The following is a 23,942-nucleotide window of genomic DNA, read 5'->3' as shown; positions in this document are numbered from 1 at the left end:
ATCTGGAAGCTTCAGCTGGTGCAGAATGCAGTGGCGCAGGGAGTTATGTGCGTTTCTAGAAGAACATACATTACACCTCTGATCTGTGAGCTGCACTGGTTACCAATCTGTTTCCGGGTCCAATTCAAGGTGCTGGTTTTGACTGTTAAAGCCCTTTACGGCATGGGGCTGGGTTATCTGAGGGACTACCTCTCCCCGATTACATCTGCCTGTCCCACCAGATCCAGCAGAGACGGCACGCTGCAGGTCCCATCAGCTAGGGAACTTCACTTGGCAGGACCTAGGCGATGGGCCTTTTCTGCTGTGGCTCCCATTTTATGGAACGTTCTTCCCCCTGAAGTGAGGCTGGCCTCGTCCCTTTTAACTTTCCAAAAGTCCCTCAAGACCTGGTTGTGTCCTCAGGCCTGGGGAACCCAGGATACTGGCAAACTATTGAGATGGCTCCCATGTAATGAACACCTGCTCTTCACCAATAGTTTTCTGTCTTTTATAATTTTAAAGCAATAATAATAATAATAATAATAATAATAATAATAATAATAATAATGTTTGTATATTTTGTTTTTAGCTTTGTTGTACACTGCCAAGTCACTTGTCTGTGAGATGGCGGCCATATAAATATGACAAATAAAAATAAAATATTATGTTTTAATTTTGTAAGCCACCCAGAGTTACATATATGAGATGGGCAGCTATATAAATTAAATATTTATATTGATCTAGATCTAGATCTATTTATTTTCAGGCATGTTTCATCAATATGAGCCTTAGCATTTAATTTTCCAAAAGAATTCTGCAAGCTCTTCTGTAATTTCCAAACTCATGAATAGCAATTTATTTACAGTTAGTCCTCGTTTAGCGACTGCCTTGGATAGCAACCAGTTACAGTGGTGATGAAAAAGTAACTTTGCGACCAATGCCTGGATTACCTTTGCAGTGTATCTCTTTCTCAGGCAGGTGTTCACCACTACAATCAGTACCAGTTGTCCTATGCCTGACCCATTTTTTAAATTCCGCTCCCCAGAGCAGAGCGATTGCCTAAACAAGCTCTCTCTTCTGGAGCTGTTTTTCTCTGCACCACAGCGCTTCCCTAGAAGCACTTCCCTAAAAAGTGCTAACTGCAAGTTAATAAGCTCACCTCTGTGACCTGAATTAGTTGATTAGAACCTACCTGCCCCTCTCACTACTGCCTGACACCACAAGACCCTAATCGGTTTCACACTAAAGGCCTTTGTTTGCCTCCTAACCAGCTGGCCAGGCACATCTGCTGCTAGCACATTCCTTTTGATGTGTATTCCCCATTGGATGCCTGCTTACTCGCTTGTCATCCCTGCCTCTCCAACGAATGTAAATACAAATATCAATTCCCTTCTTGTTAATTATCCCAGCACCGGGGCGAGTGTTACAAAGGGCAGGGGAGTGGGGAAAAAGGGCTATAAGATTCTTCCTTTCACCCAGCTTCCTCATAAGTTTGAGTTTCAAAACCCTTCCCCGCTGTTTGGGCTCACCTGGCTGTTAGGATTGTATCCTTCTGACATGGTAAAGCAAAGGAAAGCTGAAATAAAACCCTAAGCACAGTTGCAGTCACGAGGTTTTTCACTTAGCAACCACTTTGCTTAATGACCAAGTTGCCAGTCCCAATTGTGGTTGCTAAACGAGGACTACCTGTATTGTTGGTATTATCTGTCTTTCTCTATTCTAATCTGGTATGCCAAAAATTTCCCTGGTCTGTTCATGTTCTCAGAATGTTTTCATTTAGTAAACTTCATCTTCTTTTGTAGTTCTTCCATTTAATTGTTCTTTAGCTTTTTGCAATTCTTTCATCACTTGCCTTTTTAGATTGATTGTATTGGATAATTTTAGTTCGGTCTCCAATCTTTTCTTTTTAAGGGAAGGTTGCTGAGACAATGGTGAAGGAAACTGATTGCCTCTTTCAATCAGATTTCAGGCTTTGTTGATGACCTTTGGCGGAATCCCTCCCCCCACCCCAACTCCCCCCCTCACCCAGATTTAAATCCTATATCCTTTAGCCACTTCATGCCTCTGTTGAAGTGAGTTGTAACTCACAAAAGTTTATGCCTTTTAATCAAATGTGTTTGATGGCAAAAGTGCTACCAGACTCCTCCTGATTTCAACCCAGTTTTCTTCCTATTGTGTCTATACACTGATTCTTTGTGGCTTCTCTTTTCTTCACAAGGCAGCAAGCAGACAATCCCCTCCACGGCACTGTTTTCTTGTGTCCAATTCCTGGCTACCCAGTAAAGAAATTTCTATCAATCATCTTTTTTCCATGTTTTTATTATATGCAAAAAGAGAGCAAGAAAAAACAAAACCACTGAACAAAACTACTCTTACAATATACAGTCGTGTGAAAAAGAAAGTACACCCTCTTTGAGCTCTATGGTTTTACGTATCAGGACATAATAAAAATCATCTGGTCCTTAGCAGTTCTCAAAAGTAGGTATATACAACCTCAGATGAACAACACATGACATATTTCACCACGTCATCATTTATTTTGCAAAAAGAAAGCCAAAATGGAGAAGCCATGTATGAAAAACTAAGTACACCTTATGATTCAATAGCTTGTAGAACCACCTTTAGCAGCAATAACTTGAAGCAATCATTTCCTGTATGACTTTATCAGTCTTTCACATCGTTGTGGAGGAATTTTGGCCCACTCTTCTTTACAACATTGCTTCAGTTCATTGAGGTTTGCGGGCATTTGTTTATGCACAGCTCTCTTGAGGTCCCACTGCAGCATTTCAATTGGGTTGCGGTCTGGACTTTGACTGGGCCATTGCAACACCTTCTTTTCTTTTTCAGCCATTCTGTTGTAGATTTGCTGGTGTGCTTGGGATCATTGTTTTGTTGCATGACCCAATGTCAGCCAAGCTTTAGCTGGTGGACAGATGGCCTCACATTTGACTCTAGAATACTTTAGTATACAGAGGAGCTCATGGTCGATTCAATGACTCCAAGGTGCCCAGGTCCTGTGGCTGCAAAACTAGCCCAAATCATCACCCCTCCACCACCGTGCTTGATGGTTGATATGTTTGTGCTGATATGCTGTGTTTGGTTTTTGCCAATCATGGCGCTCTGCATTATGGCCAAACATCTCCACTTTGGTCTCGTCTGTCCAAAGGACAGTGTTCTAGAAGTCTTGTGATTTGTTCAGATGCAACTTTGCAAACCTAAGCCAGGCTGCCATGTTCTTTTTAGAGAGAAGAGGCTTTCTCCTGGCAACCCTTCCAAACAAACCATACTTGTTCAGTCTTTTTTTGTCATGAACTTTAACATTTCACATGCTGAGCTCTGTAGAGTCTGAGATGTAACTCTTGGATGTTTTGCAATTCCTCTGAGAATTGCACAGTCTGACCTTGGGGTGCATTTGCTGGGACGTCCACTCCTGTGAAGATTGGCAACTGTCTTGAATGTTTTCCACTTGTGAATAATCTTCCTCACTGTAGAATGATGGACTTTAAATTGTTTGGAAATGGCCTTATAACCCTTCCCAGATTGATGGGCAGTAACAAGTACTTCTCTAAGATCATTGCTGATGTCTTTACTCTTTGGCATTATGTTAATGCACATCTCCATGCTCAAGACTCCTGAAACTTTGGCTTTTATAGAGGTAGTCAACACTTGTTGATGATCAATTGATCAAGGGCATTTGATTAGCAGCGCCTGGCTGCTACTTAGCCTCTTCATAACTATGGAAGCAGTAAGGGTGTACTTAGTTTTTCACACATGGCTTCTCCATTTTGGCTTTCTTTTTGTAAAATAAATGACATGGTGTAATATGTCATGTGTTGTTGTTCAGCTGAGGTTGTGTTTACCTACTTTTGAGAATTGCTAAGGACCAGATGATTTTTATTATGTCCTGATACGTAAAACCATAGAACTCAAAGAGGGTGTACTTCCTTTTTCACACGACTGTATATGCATGTCAATTGTACAATTAGATTATTAATATTTAAGTTTATTTAACAATAATTCCACTTTTTTTTGTTAGCCAAACCCACCACTTTTTTAAAAGGGGTAGCATTCAATTGTAAATAATAATTTGGTGAAATATTCATTTTATATCTAAAGAAATGCAACATATTGATTTCAAAATAGTCTTTTGTTGATGTTCGTGGACTGGATTTTCCAATTCCTTATTCCACGCTTCCCTATACTCTTGAACATCAAATGTAATAAACAAATAGCTATTATATATTGTGTAAATAACAAATTCTACTAATATTTGATAGGTTCTGCATTTCTTATGGGTCCTGGCCCACATCTAGATGCCAAAGGTGTTTTAATCTGTAGATACTGTCATTCCTCTGGGCTTTTTTTACAAATAATATTTTTGTTGCAGCTTCTCAAATGGCAAAAAATCATAATCTGATCCTGGTAACTGATCTAACATCATCGAAATTACCCAACAAAACCACAGCCTGCCCCCCTTTCTATGGGTGCTGAAATCCACCAATTGGTCAGAAGTGCTCATCCCTGAGGACAAATCCCAACCCCTACAATTAAATCACCCAAGAAAGAAAAGGTGCCTTAGGGTAGAAAGGCGAATCTGGAACATTGAAACTCTTACTGCCAACTAAAGTAGCCCCAAGGTAAAAACAAGAGGATGTTCCGCAGATATTTGGGGCAATTCATCTGAGAAAGATATGAAAAAGTCGCAGTTGGGGTATAAATTTGTTCGTAAAGGGTTTTCTCCCAGGTGCCCAAGTTAAGCGAGCCCCAACTCGGCAAATCGGCTGCTACTCCCAGGAGCAAAACCTTCGCGTCGATTCCATACTCCAGGCCCAGAATCACCATCTCTCGGCCGGAAAACAACCGCGCCAGGTAAGGTGCCGCCGGCTCGGGGCTGGAGGGGCCGCGCCTCGCCGGCTGCAAAGCCCGGGACCGACCTTTCCGGCTCTCCCAGATCGGCACGGGCGCCGGGGCTGCTCTCGGGCGGCTCCTCGGCTCGGCCTTCGCTGCGGAGGGCGCCCGGCTGCGCGGGCAGGCGGCGAGGAAGCGGGCCGGGCGCTCCCGCGCGTAGAGCGCCCGAGCGGGCCCCGGACTCGGGCGGCGGCCGTGGGGGCCAGCCGGCGGGAATCAGGGCCTCCCCGCCTCCAGCCCCGCCGAGGGTGCAGTAGTCGCCAGGGGGCCAGGAGGGGCGCTCGGACTCCCCCGGAACAGCCCTCGCGCCCGGGACAGCCCGCAGCTCTTCGCCCCACGCGCCGCCGCCCGGCTGGGATGCGCGCCGCTTCGGGAGCCCAGGGCTGGGGCAGCTGGAGGGCTGCAGGAAGAAGAGCTGAGAAACCGCCGCCGCCGCCTCTGCCTCGCCGCCGCTCCTCCGCCAGCCAGCCTCGTTTTCGTGTGTTGTTGCCGCCGCCAGGCCGGCCCAGCCCTGCGAAAAAGCGCCGAACCGCGTCAGCCGCGCCCGCGGGAAGAGCAGGCGGGGGAGGGGGCGCCGGCTCCTTTGCGCTGGGCGGGGCGGCGGGGCGGGGGCTCCCTCCGGCGCCGGAAGGAGCCCGGGGGGGTGCGCGCGCCCAGGCGTCTGCCGTTACCTTGAAATTCCCGTCGTGGGCGAGGTAGAGGGGCTGGAAGAAGGCTGCCGGCGTGGGGATGCTGCCCCCGCAGCTGCTCTTGGCCCTGTTGTGGAGAAAGGCCCCGGTTCGTCCTGCGGCTCGCTCCTCCCGCCTGAAGCTCACGAGGGGATGCCGACCCCGGCGTGCACCCTCTCTCCCGCCCCGGCTCCCCCCAGGAGGCCTGCCAGCTTCGGCTCCTAAAGAGACTGGGGGGGAGGGGCACGTGTGTCGGAAACGCGGGGTTTCGGCCAAGCCCCTCTCACACGAGCACAAAGGGGGGGGGCGGCTCCGCTGCGGCCCGGCTTGCCGCTTTGGTGGGCGGGGCTGGGAGCCCGCCTTTTTTCTGCTTCCCTCGTTCTCTTCTCTTTTCCTCATGGCTCTTCTGAGGTAGGATTGAGTCCTCTCTCCTCCTCAGGGTTTTTGCACTAACATTTCACAACCCCAACAACGTGGACACAAATGGCTTCCTGCCACTCATCCCAACCCAAAGAAGAGAACACCTGGTGCACCTGGAAGTCTTTTAATGGGACTGGGAGAACATGGGGAGGGCAGTTCTAGGCGAACCTGGACCTCACCCACTGAAGTCTCATACAGGAAAGCCCACCTGGGTCCACTTTTATCCAACTGAAGAGCTCCTGGGCCAGGAGCTCTTGCTGGCTACCTGACATGCGCTCAATAACTCCCTGGTGTAAAGCATTTTGTAGAGATGCCATTAGAGAAGAAGAAAGAAGCATACCTCCTGAAAAGTGTGAAGGCCAGTGCCAGGAACAGCAACAGTGTGCCAAGGCAGAGCAGGAAATAGATGGGAGCCGCCTTGGGAAAATGGGCATCGAGCTGCTGCCAGTCACCTGTGGTTGGAAACATGAGCCCATGAGCACAATGGAGGATTGCCCTGGATTTGCAAAGATGCTTCTGAAAGCCCCGACCCAGGACTCACTGTTTACTCCTGACATATGTGGGCACCAACAGAGGCACACCTGGTCCTAACTTGGTGGCTCATGTAGTATGAGGAGTAAGCTGAGAATTGGCCATCCTGAGGCTAGAGCTGGCAGAGACAGTCATGTTCAACAGCTGCTCGGCTTCAAGGCCACCCAGTGCTGCGAAGTCCGTTAATCCTGCTGAAGGCCAGAAAAATGCTATGGATTTGAACCTTCAGGAGCATCCTTCTCTGCAGTAAAGAACTGCATCTGGTGAGACTGGGTTTATGAGGCTTGTGTTGAGTCCTAGTCTAGTGCACAGCCTACTAGGTAGGCCCGGCCAGGAAACCAACTCTACAGGAAGACTCGAATTGCCTCTCCTGAGATTGACTGTAACAACAGTCTTGAAAATCTGATTGTGCTGGACTTTCCCAGTGAATCAGGAGGGCATCTGCCCAGGTCATTTCTGAGTAATATCTTGTATCCCAGGGCTTAAAAAGCATTTTAGCCCCTTTTGCCTGGGTAATGGTTCTTGCGTATTTCCATCAAGATCATCTTGTATGCTCTCTACATCTGTGACATGAGTTTAGCCGTATAAAGTGAAGAGGATATCCTGATCAGGGGAACCCAACATCCAGGGTGCATGGATGGGCTGCCAGTTAGAGGTGTGTGGCATTTAGATCCAAAGCAGGAAAGGTGCTGTGGATCTGGCCTAGGGGCATGCCTTGCTGGTGGCTGCTGAGGAGAAACCTGCTTTCCCCTGGTTTGGCCAAAGTGTGTGAGGGAAGGAGGTGGCAGAGTACCCCTGCTGGACCTAAAGCACCTTTCCTGCTTGGCTGCAAATACAGTGGATGTTTTTGCTTCCTGTTTTGGGTGCTGAAAATGTGCATCATATCAGCAAGAATGTAGTGGGAAGCAGAAAGTAAAAGAAAAAAAGAACCTGTTTCTATAAGCATCCTGGGTAGGTGACATTTGCACTGTCTGCTGTGGGGCACAATACTGAGCTTGGGACTCCCTTGAGGGTATTGAGGATGAAAAATGAAGAAACTCAGCAAACATGTGAGGGCTCAGCTCCCCTGCATTCCTGTCGTTAAAAACAAGTTTACCTGATGTACAAAAATGGTGTTCAAGGTGGCCAACGATACCAAAAGGAAAATTCAAATAGGCATAATCAGAATACAGGACAGATACAATGTTGTTATGCTAATGCAATTAAAAAGCATAAACAGTGGCCATTAGATAAGCTGGAATCAAAATGTTTTTGCCAGCCAGAAAAAAAGAACAAGAAGGGTCCTAAGGCAACTTGGTTCTCTCGGCAGGTGATCCCAAGGGCCTCTCTTGCGTTCCTACCAAGGAGGCCTCCAGTGGTTGTGGGGCACGCAAAGGGCCTTCTGGAAGAATGTCTAGCCCAAGCAGGCCTTTCGGACAGAAGGTGGTCTTGCAGATAACTTGGTCCCAAGTAATAGAGGACTCTTTTCTTGAGCCACTTGATCAAGTTATTAGAACCCAGCAACTGCATCCACACACTTTGTGAGCAACTGATGAGTTTTGGTGCCTTCGGGTCGTGTAAACCCAGCCCATTTGGTTCCATGTTTATCTGAACCCAAGTTAAGTAGGTCACTGAATGAAGCATGAAAATTTGGTCACTTGATTTACAGTATAGGCTATAAGTAACAACTTGAAGTGTGCCTGGAAAGAGGGGGTAGCCAGTGAAGCTTTTTGCAGTCCAGCCTCCCTCAATATATATTCAGCATGCAGACTGAATGCTGCTTTAGGAAAGGATACACTTTTCTCACTCTTTGTCAATCTGGAGCCTGTCTGTTTTGCCATATTCTGCCTAGGCTGTTCGGTGATTCCAATTTTCCTAAGCACGTTCCACAGTTTGACATGATTGACACAATCAAAGGCCTTTCCTTAGTCAATGAAGCACACATTGATTTCTCTTTTGGTATTTTTTGGCTTTCTCAATTATCCAGTGTGCATCAGCAATGGTGTGTCTTGTACTCTGGCCTTTTCTAAAACTAGCTTGAACATCTGGCATTTCCCTTTTCACACAGGACATTGGATGAACCCAAGCATTATTTTGCTGTGAAATTAAGGATATTATGCAATAGTCTGAACACTCTATTCTTTCATCGGTATTGGTATGTAAACTTATCTTTTCTAATCTGTTGGCCACCAGATAGTTCTCTAGATTTGCTGGCATAGTTGGCTTAGAATCTTTACTGACTCTTCTGTTGCTTGCCATATAGCTATAGATATCCCATCAGTTCCTGACTTGGTAATAACTGGAAAGCTGATCTAACCATCTTCTAGTACTAGAGGTTCTTGTAAGCAGAGAGTATCTTCTATGATATCTTGGATGTTGACATCTTCACTACACAGTATTCTCCTTCCATATTGGTTTGATTATCTCTGAATCACTATCTGTCCATTGGCGCCTTTTAGCATGCCAGTTTGAGTTTGGCACCTTCTTCTGAATTCAGATACCTTTTGGGCAACTTTCCTTGTTTTCCTGTTTCTATCTTTGATGCCGTTTACAAATTGAAATGCTGCTTCTTGTGTCTTCCAACAGCCGTCTGAAATCCTTGAGCGAATTCCTTTTTCTTTCTTGGCTCTGGCATCTCTTCTTCTTCTACCACTTTAGCTTGACTTGGAACTTGCACATCTTTGCTGTTATAACTGAGCTCCTCCACATGCTTGCAGCAATAATACAGGCAATTTGATTTCTGTATATTCCATCTGGCAGTGTCATTTTGGCTAATAGCAAGGAAGCATTGGAAGAAATGGATTACTAGCCCCAGGCCAGTCTAGTTTCAGGCCAGGATTTAGTACTGAGATAGCTTTGGTCATGTTTGTCGATGACCTGTCAACTGGTATCCTTCAGAGCCAGCATCTTGGGTTGGGGATTAGGGTCACCATTTTGTAGTGATTCTCTTTCTTTCCCCAGGGCTAGTCCTAGTCAGTATTGGATGTGGGGAAGAGATCACTCACTGGGCCCCTCCTCTGTGGGATGCTTTAGGGTTCTATTGTCTCTCCTCTCTTTTTCAACATCTATATGAAACCACTGGATGAAGTCATCCACCAGTTTGGGGTTCAGTATCATCAGTGTACTGATGAAAGTTCAAATTGTATCTTTCAATGCCAGGCAAGCCAAGTGAGTCTGTCAAGGTTCTGTCCCAATGGCTGGAGGCTGTATGGGTTTGGATGGGGAGGAACCATCTCTGGCTCAATCGTACCAAGACTGAGTAGCTGTGGGTGTTTGGGCTGCCCAAATCTGGGGTTATTCCATCCCTGACCTTGGATGGGGTTGTACTTCCCCACTGAAAGTGGTGTGCAATCTGGGGGTTTTCCTGGACTCACAGCTCCTGCTTGATGAGCAGCTGGCAGCTGGGCCAGGAAGGCCTTTGTACAGCTTCATCTGGTGCACCAATTGTGCCCTTTCCTAGAATCATGGGGCTCTTCAGACAGTCACTCACCCTTGGTAACTGCACAGCTTGCCTACTGCAACCTGCTCTACATGGTGCTGCCCTTGAAGGCCACCTGGAAGCTTCAGCTTGTCCAAAATGCAGCAGAACAGTCAGTGATGGGCATGCCTTGGTATGCCCATGTAACACCTTTGCGTTGCAAGTTGCACTGGTTGCCAGTTTGCTACCAGGTGCAATTCAAGGTGCTGGTCATTACCTATAAAGCTCTACATGGCATAGGGCCTGTTTACTTGAGGGTCCACCTGTCTCCCATTACTATTACCCAATTACTCCCATTGTATGTCTGCCTGTTCCTTCAGTTAAACAATGCCATCTACTGGGACCCCAGAAGTATGTCTTCTCTGAAGCAGAGGTATGTCTTCTCTGAAGCCTTCTGGAATGAGGTTGGATGGTCTCACTCTGCTGGTGTTTCAAAGGGCCTTGAAGACCTGGCTCTTTGCCCAGGCCTTTGGCGAAGGTAAGTGAAGCCCCTTTGGGTTGTGGGGGTTTGTTTCTTTCCATTCCCATCCAGTTTTTTATCATCCTTGCCATCCTTACTCTTCATTTTTGTCTATTGTATTTTTTTTCATTGTTTATAATGTCAGGCAGCGTATGTATTTATTAAATAAATGAATAAATCCAATCTCCCACCACAAGTAGCACATTTTGCTTGCTTGTGAATTCCAGATGGAACTGGGTCATATAATTGGTCAGCTTCCTTCTCTTCTGCATCAGCAGATGGAGCATAAACTTGGGTAATCATATTAAAGGATTGTCTTGAAGTCTAATTAAAATTACCCAGCCATTGATGCCATTGTACCCATTGTCTCTGCTCAATCCTTCCTGACTATGAATGCAGCTCCTCGTTTTTTGTGTCCTGAGTAATAAAACAGTCTGATCTTCTGACTGAAAGAGTCCAATTCCAGCCCATTTCAATTCGCTGATGCCTAAGAGGTCAGTGTGTAGTCTGTTCATTTCATTTGTCACGGTGTTGAGCTTTCCTGTGTTCACGCTTCTTATGTTCCATGTCCCCACTCTAATTCTCTTTGCAGCTCTGGATTTTCTTTTCCTGCACGGCAACATCAGCAGCTATATGTCCCAAAGGGGGATCATGTCATAAGCACCATTAGTAACCCCGAGAGATCCTCAGCTCTTCCTCAGCAATATGTTGAGTGCCGTCCAACCTGAGGGGCCCATCCTCCGGCACTCCAGTGTCAATCACTTCATCTGGTCTACCCATGTGCTTTTCTTGGCACAATACAGGAGTGGTTTGCCATTGTCTTCTCCCACGCAGTATGAAATGATGTCTTTGCTGCTGTCATTAAAACAATCATCTCTCCCCAGCATCTTCCTACATTGCTGCTGCCCAATATAGGTACCTGCTTGCTTTAGCTGGGCAGTTGGGATGACCTTCACCCCTGCTGGGAATATGTACACTTGGCATACACTCCTGGCATTCTTTACAGGTAGTTCCTGCTTAACAGCCACAATTAGGACTGGCAGCCCCATCACTAAGCGATGCAGTTGTTAAGTGAAACATCACATGACTGTACCGGATTTATGATATCACTTCCACTGTGGTGGTGAAGTGAATCACTGCAGGTCATTAAACAAGACATCACGTGACCGTGACTTGTGATTTTACTGCTGGCTTCTCCATTGACTCTGCTTGTCATAAGCTGGTTGTGAAGCATGCAAATGGTGATGACGTGACTGTGGGACACTGCAACAGTTGTAAATGTGAGGACTGGTTGTAAAATTACTTTTTCAGTGCCATTGTAACCTCGAACAGTTGCTAAGTGGGGCAGTCATTAAGCAAGATTACCTGTGCTCATCCCTTCCAAGAACACCCCACCATCACCATGATGAGGCAGGTTTGAGTGCCAGGAGCTGAGGGAGATGACATCTTTAAAAATGCCAGCAGCTGAGCCTTTAAAAAGGACACAAAACCAGCTGAACTCACTTTCTAGTCACATTCAGAAATGTTCAATTTAACTACTTTATGGATATTAGAGATCTTCAAAACAGCAAGCTTGATTTGACACCTGGTGAGTTTTACCCTTTGGATTTAAGAAATTTTAAACAGAGACTTAAGAATTTAAAATAATATACAATTGGCAAAAAGGAAAAAAAAAAGGATTTTAAGAAAGTTTTAAACATACTGGGAGACCAGAGAGATTTGGAATATTGGTTATTTTTGCTGTAAGAGTTGAAAAACAAGTATATAATTAAATGATATACTTGTGGGAAACAACTGAAATGGAACTAAATCCATATTAGGAACTGAGGCATAATGAAGGTTGCAAATGGACACTAGATGGAACTAAAGGACCAGGCAGAAAAGAGTTAAAATGGCTAAGTATGCTATAACTTTTTCTTATCTTAAAGAGTTATTTGAAAACTGGACTGATATATTAATAACTAATACGTTAAGATACAGATTTCAATGGATAAACTTTTAGAAGATGATGAGAAAAACTTTTAAAAACTTTTACCTGACATAGACATAGAGCTTGATGGCATGGAAGACAACAAAATTGAGATTACCAAAATGGGAATACAAAAGACAAATCAAGAAAAGGATCTGGACATGGAACAGCTGCAACAAGAAATTCTGGATGATGCCTCTCTATGGGATTTACAAAGTAGGCTGGTGAAAGCTTCTGAAGACTCCTCTTGAATGCCGAACTCTGGTGAAAGATCAAATCCTGCAATGTCACAGGAATGATTTAAAGGTCAAGATTGTGAAAAGCAAAAAGAAGGAATATAAAGCTGGACTATTTGATCAGGGATAAACTGTTTGATATTTCGGGTAACTCCTAATGGGTTTTTTGCTGAACCAGGACTGAAAAGATGATTTCTGGATTGCATATAGATAAAAGTTAGGCTATGGGGAGAAGAGTTTTTTTTTATTTGTAACTTTAAAAGAGGGTGAAAAGTTACTATATTAGCTTATGCTCCGTGTGATGAAGATTGGAAGCCACTTCTTTATTCTTGTCTTCCTTGCCTTTTTCTTTTCTTTTCTCTTCTACTTTTTTCTTTTTCTTTTTCCTGCACCTTCTGAACTTTTTCTTTTTTCTTCTAGTTTAGTTTATATTAGTTTTTACTATGTTTATTAAAAACTTCAACAAAATTATTTTTTAAAAAAGGCAGCCCATGTGGAGCCTATCCAAAGAAGATCATGCATTTAAGACATGGGCAGATCCGACATCTATCAGCAAGGATGCTCTTCTGAAGAACAGCGAAGTACATTTCCCTCCCCCTGCCCTGCATGATGAAATTTTAAATACTCACTTTTACTGCTGATATATTATGGAAGGATATACTGATAATTTGATTTGTTTTATGCCCCTTTCTTTGAGTGTAAGAGAGAAGAACTATGCTAAAACCTGGTAAGGGAGAGATGCAGTAAGAAAAGTCAGAGGTCTGTGCAATGCAGACATGTATCATGTTTACTTTTACTGCAGCAGCCTTGTAACTGTTCAAGATGTTGGGATGGGATGAATAGCAAGTTCAGAGAAGGGTAAGAAGAATCTCAACAAAGGACTGGAAATGGGGTTATGTCTTGCCTGCAAAATAGAAGACTTAGGGGAGAAAAAATAGCAGCCTTCAAGATTATAGAAGAGGGAGTGGGCTTGTTCTCTGTTGCCTCGGAGAGCAAGACTAGTGGGTTGAAAATGCAGGGCGGTAGATTCAGATTAGCTATTAGGAGAAGTTTCCTGAGGTATAATCTCACTGGACATCTTCAAACAAAGGCTGGCAGCAGTCTACCCAAAATACTTTAGAAGATCCTGCAAAGACGAGATGATCTCTGAGGTACCTTCCAACTCTATGATACCTTAAACTGGTACAGGTAGTCCTCATTTGGCCATTGCCTCGTTTAGCAACTATTCATAGTTACAGTGGTGATGAAAAAGTAACTTTACGACCAGTCCTTGCATTTACAACCTTTGCAGGTCTGTAAAGCAAAGAAAAGCTGAAGTCAGATCATGAGCACAGACACAGTTTCACTTAGTGACTGCTTTGCTTAATGACCAAATTGCCGGTCCCAGTTGTGGTCACTAAATGAGGACTATCTGTATAGGCAATTCAAACAAAATTCTGCAAAATGGCCTTAATGCTAAGGTGTAAGAAAAATTTAAATCTCAAAATATCAGAAAAAAAAGCTACTAGGGAATTTTGCATCAGTTCAACATCAGAACAATGTTGTATCCTGCATCCTAGACACAAACCTCGGTGAGCTTTCCAAGTGACAGAAGAACTCCATGGGCTCCATTGGCTTCCATAGTGCTTATTCACGTCTGGTGTTTTGCAGCGCATTCTTGCAACATAATTTCTGCCACTCTTGAACTCAAAGCCTTCTATGTCCACCCAGGTTTCTGTGTTGACAAAGACCCTTCTCTGTGCTTGCTAGGAATGAGGGAGGAAGGAAGAAAACTATCACACATCTGGATGGATAAAATCCCCTCCCCAAGGGCAGGGAAAGTAGTCTAGCTGCAGAGACACACGCCTCACTGAGAGACCATCCTCCCCCCCTACTCTCTAGAAACATGCATACATGTCTTCAACTCAGTCTTGACTCCTGGCAACTGCCTGGATAAACCCCTGTAGTTTTCTTGGCATCATTTTCAGAAGTGGTTTGCCCTTGCCTTCTTTCGGAGGTTGAGAGGGAGGGGCTGGCCCAGCATCACCCAGGTGGCTTTGTGCCTCGGGTGGGTTTCCACATCCCTAGTCCAGCACCTTAACCATTAGGCCAACCTGGCTCTCTACCCTCAATGTATGCTGGACTACAATTGTAGTCAACATGGACATGGTAACTGGGAATGAGGGGTTGGACTATGGTCCAGCACATTTTAAAAGTTTTCAGTTGGGAAAGCCTGCACTATAAGATAGTGACTTTACACAGCCCAACACTTTGGTTTAGGAATACTGGAGGACTGATGGACAGCCCAACTGTGTCCTGAGCCTTTCCACCATGGGTGCCTGCCATTTGGCAGGATGCAAACCTGCCTCTGTTGAGTTGGCTTGGTTCTGATCAGATAGGAGACCTGGCAGGCCCTGAAAAATTGTTTCTGGGTCCTTACCACTTGAGGCAGTGCCTCATAATTTTGGGAGCACCAGGATCCTTGAGAGCTACCTCCCATCACATCTCCTTCCCCTTGGCTGCTACTAACCTCCCAGGGTTCTTGAACGACCTTGAATGCCAGTTCCCACTGCCAGTCCTTCAAAATCTCCTCATAGGCCTTTGGCCTCTTCCACTGGACTCGGCATTTGTTGGCACTGCACTTGCTTTGGAGATCAAAGGGTGGATCACATTCAACTGGAAAGAGAAGATGGGTGAGGAGAAATGCTTCAGGAAGGCAAGAGGTCCCCACTGCTAAGCTACATCTATTCATTTCTGGGACCTCTAAGAAGCGAGGATCCTGAGGATCCTAGGATATCTGGGGTGGAGAAGAACAGCAAGGGCAGGAGCCTCCCAAGAAAATGGCGGCCAGAGAACACTGCCGGCCACCCAGAAGGTTTGTTATCCTCCCCCTCCAATTCTCCGCAGGACTCACTGTGCAATCTGGGCTTATACATCATAAAGACGACATGGGTGTGGTGCTCTCCCAAGGAGCTGGTGTGCAGAGTCACTTTGTATTCATTGTTTTCTGTGAACTCGCCTTCCTCGTTGTATGCTGAGCAGTGGAAATGATCCAGAGTGCCAGGGGAGGCAGACAGGGGGCAGATGAGGTCGCTAGAGAGTCCAAGGGAGCTGTACAAAGGAAGAAGACTGCCTTTACTTCAGCCTGCAGCAGCCCACGTATTGCTTTTGGAATGGCACAAACCAGGAAGGGGGCAAATCTGAATTGCATGGCAGCCAGGGGAAGGGGCCCTTTTCAAGGCTCCATGAGAAGAGCTACCTCTGAACATCAACATCATGTATTTGTAGACATTTTACTTGGGGAATGCAACTGCTGCCCACTTTGCTAGCAGCGTGTGCTTTTCAATGAACCCCTGAACCTGCTCTTATATGAAGCTAAAGATCTGCCTGTGCTGACCAGCAGCCTCTCCCAAGACCAGCAGGATGCAGTCTCTTCTGGCCTCTTGCAGGACTGAGCCCAGGGGCACCATGCACTTTCAGCCTTTCCACACAAGTAGGTCACAGCAGCACTTCATTATCATGCTTTCTCCTGCAATGGAACACAATCCAGATTTTTGCCAATAAAGTGATCCATGCGCTGGATGTCTAGCCGGAAGTCCAGACATCCCCATATGCTGAATATGTGGTTGTGAAAAAGAAAAAACGGGGGGGGGGGGCAAGTGTAATTTTGGGCTGTATCAACAGAAATATAGTTTCCCAAACCCAAAAGTTAATAGTTCCATTTATTCTATATTGGTCAGATATCACCTTCAGTATTAAGCCCAGGTCTGGGCAACCCGCCTTGGCTGTGTTTGCACAACATGTTTCAAAGGTGGAGCTGGTTTGAAGGCTGGGCATTCTCTCCTGGTTCTGCCCAGTTTGATTAGGTTGATTCAGAAGGCTGGTGTTATGCCTAGAGCAGACAAACAGAATGACAATGGAGCCCCTCGTTTTTATTTTTTTGCTCTGCATAGTTTTTGCTCTGCATAGCGACGTTGGTGGTGCAGATGTTCTCCTCACATGCTTTCTTCAGAAAGACCTATCTGTGTCACTTCTACTCAGTAGCAGAGAGAGCAGTCTGAGGAGGAAGGGAAAGAGTTTGATGGCTTGTCAGTTTTCAGTTGATCAAGATCTAAGTTTCACAGAAATCTACCTCTAATCTGGGGGAAAAATAGGAAGATGCAGCTCAAGACATTAATGATGAAACAAATAGATCATGCCCAAAATGTTTTCATAGAATCATAGAACTGAAAATGGCCATAGAGGTCCCATAGTCCAACCTCTTCTGCAGTGCAGGATGCACTAGAAAATCTCTGACATATGATGATCCAGCCTCTGTTTGAAGGCCTCTGGCAAAGGTGAGCTCATGTAATGAGCAAGAGAGACAATCTTGAGGAAGAGCCGCAGCCAAGACAATGGTCAGATAAAAGAAATCTGAGTCCAGGGCAGAAATATAATTTGAGAAAGGGTCTCAGACATGATTCTCCTAATTCTCATGAAGATAAAGGGAGGGAGGGAGGGGGAAAGCATATTCAGACTTGCAAGGTACTGTTACTATAACCTTATAATAAAAGTAATATGTGCTTGAGCATCTTTGGCTTACAAATTTGGTCTACCTTGGAGGGCTGACAACTCACCACTTCATATGGTGAGCTCAGTTCATATACTGTATATATTCTCTTCTATCAGAACCATGTATGGGCGGCAAAGGCTTTAGAAAGCATGCAAATGGGAGAAATTTGCATGTAGGCAAACCTTCACCAAGGAACAACTATTCTTTCTACATGAATACCTACAACCACATGCCCTGCCCACTAGTGTCAGATACAAACTTCCAATAAACTGCGCAGCTGGATGGAAAATAGCTCAACAAAGCAGCCGAAAAATAATACAGCTAATGATCATGGATGCTCACCTCAGACTAAATAAATACTAGCACATCACAGATAACCTCAAGGAGCAATTGGAACAAACCATGACCCCAGAACACACAAACATGCTGAGAACCACCATCAAGAATACATCCCTAAGACAAGCTGAAAAAAAGAAAACAAAACTCCAAACTGCTCAAGCTAAATCCCAGAAACAAAGAGGCAGCTGAACCCAAATAGGTAGTCAACGTGTCCAGCCGCCTACCCTCCACCACAGAGCACAATTTCCTCCAGAAAAGTCTCAACTATAACATAGATGATGCTAATCAGTTAGAATTCTTTGCAGCCTTGGAAGCAGCATTTAACTTGCCACAGAGACCCAAGAAAATGTAAGACAGACAATCATCCACAGACCAGAAGAATACAGAAACAGAACCAACTCAAAGCAAAGGACAGAGCAACCCTCAAAATCCTAAAGATCAAACCATCACCACCCAGGAGACAAAGGCTGAACCACAGTTATCACGGACAGAACACAATACATACAGAAAGCCAAAGGTTACTGGAGGACCAAGAAACCTACATCCCAGTAAAACACCAACCCAATACAGAAACTGGAAAATCAGATCAAGAGAATCCTCAATGAACTAACCAAGAACAGCAGCAGATGAAATGCAGTGGACTCGTCCTCCCACGCTTCTATGGATGCCCCAAAATACACAAGCCCAACATACCTCTTCATCTAATTGCATCATTACCAGGGATCCCAACTTACAATATAGCCAAAGAACTTACAAAAAGCTTGGATATCTCATAGAGGGGAGCAAATATTCTAACAATTCTACAGTGCCTCCAAAAAATCAAAGACCTAAAAATAGAAGAAGATGAAATTATAATTTCATTCGATGTCACAGCACTTTTCACATCCATAGATCCAGAACTAGTGAAAGAATGCATGGCAGCAGTACTACACAACACACCCAACCTAGCCAGATACACTAAGATCGAAATACCCAGAATCATGGACCTCATCAACCTCTGCTGCATTACCTACTTTCAGTTTGATGGACAGATATACCAACAAATCAGAGGAATACCCATGGGACCACCACTCTCAGGACTCATAACAGAGACCATAATGCAGTGTCTAGAAACTACAGCACTCCCACACATAAAACTGAAAGTATGTAGATGATACCTTCATCATAATAAAAAAGGAACAACTAGAAAAGACACATGAAACAATCAACAACATATTCAAAGAAATAAAATTCACAAGGGAAGAAGAAAATAACAACACACTACCCTTCCTGGATACCCTTATCAGTGTCAGATTCAGCTGGCACAGCAAGGTGAACACTGCTGCTCAGCTTCGCCTAGTCAATTTCACCACCCCAGGCGCTAGCAGCGAAAAAGGGGAAGTTAGCCAAACCGTGAACTGATTGCTGACAGGTGTCGGTAGTTAACTCCGGCCAAGAGCGGATACATTGTATCACCGCCGGCTTCCCTCTAGCACTGCAGACAAAGGGAAGCGCAGCGATCAGTGCGTGATTGAGAACTCCCGGCTTTATGCGCAACAGGAAAACCCAACAAAGGCAACGACCACACAACCAATAGACGGCAATCAAGAAGACAAAAGAACTGGACTGAATCTGCCATTTGGGCGAGGGGGGATTACTGCGGGTAATTGGTGACGTGGTAACGTGCGGGAACGGGGAAACTATAAAATACCATGTAAGTTATGCCAAGCCAACCCTGGCTTTGTCTGTACCTACCTACGTTACACTCTAGTAAACTTCTTTGCTGAACTTGCGTGTCACAAGAGTTTCTTTGGAGCTGAACGGGGTAAACCTTACAATCAGCAGAGAAAACAATGGCAAATTAGAAACACAAAACAACCCATGCTAACCAGGTGCTGCATTACCAAAGTAACAACCCAACCTCTTACAAGAGGAGCTGTGTAAGAGCATTATTCAGATGAGCACAAACGCACTGCAGCAACCCAGAACACCAGAAAAAAAAGAAACAGACCACCTATATAACATCTTCCAACAAAATGGATACCCACGCAACTTTATCAAAAAGCGCCTGACCACTCAACCCACTACAGCACAACCAACACAAGCTATGAAAAGAATAACACTACTGTATATCAAAAACATCTCAGAAACAACCAACAGACTGTTACAACCATGCAGCATCACCGTAGCACACAAACCAATTAAAGTCTTCCAAAACATCTTAAGTAAGCCAAAAGACCCAGTAGCCCAAGAAGAAAAAACAAGAGTCATCTACAACATACGGTGTAAGGACTGTAACAGCCACTATGCAGGACAGACAGGAAGAAGACTAACAGAGCGCATCCATGCATACCAACTAACAGTCAGAAGACACAATGAAAACTCCTTAATCTTGCAACACATGGACAGATTCAACCACAGTTTCAGCTGGGAAACTGTGAGCATCCTAGACCAAGCCAAATCCAAAAACGTTAGGAAATTCCTGGAAGCTTTGCATTCAGTCAAATCAGCCATCAATAGACACATAGAGATAAACCACATTTACACACCATTCAAAAGAGACAATTAAAAAAAACTAAGAAGGAAACAAAAAGACCAGAACACATCCCCTCCAGCAGCCAACACCCAGATAAACAGGGATTAACACCAGACAAACAATCAAGCAGAAAACAACAGCCTAACCAAGGAACTACCAAGGAGAAAACCACACCTTCACCAACACTGCCAGGGCAAGCTACTGTATATAAACAGGGAGAAAACCACAAACTCACCAGCACTGATGATGTTACCTAGTTGGATAATGAAACATCTGCAAGCAAACAACCAAATTCAGAGAGCACCAAGCACTTCATATATTCTCTTCTATTGGAACATTCTGCCTTTTTGCCAACACCTGCGACCAATTCAGCCCATTCTCTCAACCGGCCTCCAGCCTTTTTGCCTTTCCTTGGGTTTTTGACCTTCCCCCCAAAGCCTTTTTTGTTGTTTAGGGCATTTCTTGCAAGCCTCCACTCATTCTCAGCTTTAGCTTTTCTGATAGAGTTCCTACAATTTCTGGAGACTGCTTTGTATGCTTCTTGGTTAAGTTCCCCTCCTTCCATATCTTATATATGTCCCCTTTTCTCTTCAGCAATTTAGAGAGATCTGCATGCATCCATTATTTAGTTTTCTCCAATGTTTCGTTTTTGTGAGGACAGCTTGTGATTGCACCTTAACTCATTTTGTAGAATTTCCCATCCTTCGTGGACACAGAATTTGGAGCCATTGGATCTGACCTGTCTTCTTTAGAGTTCATCACAATCTGCCCTTCTGAAGTACAATATGCAGGTCTGACTCTTCTCAGTTCCCCCTTCCCTGGATGTCACAAATTCACATGGTTGCTTTGCCCTAAGGTTGCCTTAAATTTATCTCTTGCTCCCTGTTGGCAGAGTTAGATTGAAATTTCCCATTGTCATTGTCACAAGCTTCTTTGAAAGATTGATCATCTCACACAAAAGGTGATCTATTAGAAACTTCTGTACTTTTCTTTCTCTCACCTTTTATTCATAGCCAAATACATTCAACAAGATTTCCATGCCACAATTCCTAAATGTCTCTGCAAGTATAATTTTTCTTTATGTATAATGTAACATTATAATGTAATGTAATAATGTAGCAGAGGATGAGAGGGTTAGATAGCATCACCGAAGCCATGAGCATGAAACTGAGCAAACTCAGGGAGGCAGCGAAGGGCAGGAAGGCCTGGCGCGATGTGGTTCATGGGGTCACGGAGAGTCGGACACGACTTAACGACTGAACAACAACAACACAATGTAACATCCTCACCCTTTCCTTTAGATTTCCTCCTTCTCAATGAGCTATGGCTTGCCAATTATATCATGCTACCAAACTTCAATCTATTGCATCTTACTTGTCTTCCTAAGTTAGGATCTCTAGTTCTCCCTGTTTATTTTCCATGCTCTGTACATTATTGTAGAAACATCTGAGGTATTAAGCATCGCTCCCCACTGACCTTTCTATTGCGCTTCCTGTGAGTCCTCATTGCGACCTCCTCTTCTCCCCTTGAGTTCTGCTTTCTTGGCCCCAGCCTTTGGCTGCACATTCAGCCCTGGGCTCTTGCTACCCTTCCCTTTTTGTTCTAGTTTAACATCCTCTGGTGACCAAACACTTCCTTCCCAGGTTTTGTAAGATGTAGCCTGTCTTTTTGTAGGAGTCCTTTATGCAGATAGCATAGGCCTTTGTCATAGGATTCAAACTATTTTCAGCAACACTGCCTTCCATGTTGCTGTTTTCTCTTCCTGTACCATGACTCTCAGCTGAAAGGGTTGAGGAAAAAAAACTTGCAATCCCAATCCCTTCCTCTTCCTGCCCAAGACCAGGTAGAGAGTCTTTGGAGGGCCTTTCAAGATACTGTATCTTCTGGCTGTGTCATTTGTCTCCACATCGACCAAGAGGGAAGGCTAGTCCTTGCTGTCCATGCTGCTTGGAGTCTCTCCTATTAGCTCCCCTAGCAAAATTCCCACAGAAACCTTCCCTGTTTGCTCACTCTGGTCACAAGCCCCCAGAAGCTGCCTCACTGAGTCAGAACTAAGCTGGAATTGGGGGGGGGGGGGAAGAGTGGTGGTGGTGCTCCCCTTGATTTGCCAGACTGCTTCCTTGGGAAGAGCATGTTCTGGGAGAAGGGAAACAGATAGGTATGACCTCAGCAGCAGCCATGCAGAAGGATCCTTTCCCAACGTAGGGCCAGGTAGAACCTGCAACTTGGAGTGGAGGGACAAAGCCAGCAACTGGGTGGGATGGGCTTTTTTGGGGGGGCAGGGTTGGATGTCTGTGCTTCTGCTGGTACTGCAGTGCACCTGGCAGATAATCTACAACTCATTTTTCACTCACTATGGACAATGTGCCATAGGCAGCTGCCATTTTCTCCAGGGCCCTGGGGATGCCAAGGAGATGGGCTGGAATGTGTGAGTGCATTTTCTTCTACTGGCAAATGCTGTGAGAAGGCCTCCCTCCTCAGACACCCAGCTGCCTAAGCAGCCATCTCTCTCCGCTAAGCCGCAGATCTTACTCAGAGAAATTGAGATAGAATGGAGTTTCCCCCAAGGCCTGATTACGGTGCCATTGGCAGTCCACTCTGCGTCCCTGAAAACCATAATTGTTGCGACATTGCACCTGACTGGCAGCATCTGCAGGAGAAGGAGAGAAAAGTATCCAAGGATTACAGTTCTCCTGATTTTCCTGCCTCCCCCATCCACCAGCTTAACCCCCAACCCCAACCCTAACCCTAACCCTTTACCCCAGAGGTTCCTTGCTTAACAATACCATCCCTGGGCTACCAAAATCCAGATAACCACTAGAGGGCAGCAAAGAGTTAGCGTGGTCTGTATTCCTTGGTTGCCCTCTAGTGGCCACGTAACGTTTGCAGACAAGACACAGTACTCCTTTTCCTGCTCCTTCATAGCAACTCCTGACCAGCGATGGTATTGCATCTAAAATCAGTAGCCAGGTTGGAGAACACTGTTACAGATCAACATGGCTGGGAAGAGGAAATGAGATGGCTAAGAGGCTTCTGGGGAGAACAGATTTGGAGTGCTGCAGCTCTGGATGTGGGAGACGGACGCAGTAGGGCTAGTAACAGCGCTTTTACTCCAGTACCTCTGCTCCAGCCAAAACAAGAGCCCTCCCTCCCCGACACAAAGACACCTCCTAACTCACCAGGAGCTACTTTTAAACCCAGCTTTTCTCCAAATCAGCCAGGAGTCGGGAGGTAGGAATACTCTCCCCCCTGGATCTTGAGCATACTCAGGTTCTGAAAATTTGGTAACCTGTCTCCATTGCCCCATCAGCTTGGTGCTACAGATCCCATTCTATGCGTGTGCACTTGCTCCTGCCTCATACCTGTTTGCTCCATTGCCAAGAGAAGCAAGGATCGCGCCCAGAGCACCAAGCAGGCAGCTGTCCCACAGGCCTTTCCCATGGTTTGGGGATGCCTGGAGCAGGAAAGTGCTGCAATACAGACATGGCATTGACTTAGCTAGGAAGGGGTTCTCAGCGGGAGTATTTACTCAGCCTCAGACAAGGTCTGGAATCACCCTGCTGAGGTCTCTGCGTGGTAGGGATGCCAGGATTCTGGGGACCTTACACACTCAGGGAGCCAGCCAGAAAGCTCCACCAGGTTCTTTCCCACTTGTGCTGCTGTGCATGATGATTTTGGCAAAAAGATACAGAAGTTACAAAAAAATTCTTAAACAAACTTGAAAGCCATTTCTGGGTTTGGGGAAACAAGCATTTAGTTACCCGTGAAAACCAGTTGGAAGCAGATGTGTGCCTGACTAGGAGATCACAGGCACTCTGTTTACTAAGTCCAAGAGCAGGCGGTGGGGGGCCAAGTAGCAGCATTACTTTCTGATGCCTGCAGCAGAATAACCATCGGGAGAAATAACGGCGCTTCCTTACCGTTGGCTC

The 23,942-nt window shown here is 45.3% G+C and overlaps 1 protein-coding gene and 1 long non-coding RNA gene across 2 annotated transcripts; one reads left to right on the top strand and one right to left on the bottom strand.

The window, feature by feature from the left end:
- Positions 1-2,292: 2,292 nt before the first annotated feature.
- Positions 2,293-23,472, bottom strand: LOC112542849 (uncharacterized). Its single transcript, XM_088151942.1, is given in 9 exon segments — positions 2,293-5,557; positions 5,559-5,643; positions 6,316-6,427; positions 14,196-14,373; positions 15,138-15,283; positions 15,522-15,718; positions 22,546-22,663; positions 22,733-22,735; positions 23,376-23,472. Coding segments are annotated over 9 exon segments (1,743 nt in total). The 5' UTR covers positions 23,455-23,472; the 3' UTR covers positions 2,293-4,732.
- On the top strand, positions 8,153-13,308 carry LOC148216947 (uncharacterized). The gene is made up of 3 exons (XR_015798126.1): positions 8,153-8,640; positions 10,284-10,441; positions 11,016-13,308. It is a non-coding gene; the product is annotated as an uncharacterized LOC148216947 (long non-coding RNA).
- Positions 23,473-23,942: the final 470 nt, after the last annotated feature.

Source organism: Python bivittatus, unplaced genomic scaffold (genome assembly GCF_059951505.1).
Source record: "Python bivittatus isolate LINGU-HERP-01145 unplaced genomic scaffold, Pbiv_v1 ctg000030_np1212, whole genome shotgun sequence".
Taxonomy (NCBI): Eukaryota; Metazoa; Chordata; class Lepidosauria; order Squamata; family Pythonidae; genus Python; species Python bivittatus.
Note: the sequence above shows the minus strand (reverse complement) of the source record. Positions and strands in the feature narration are given on the sequence as shown.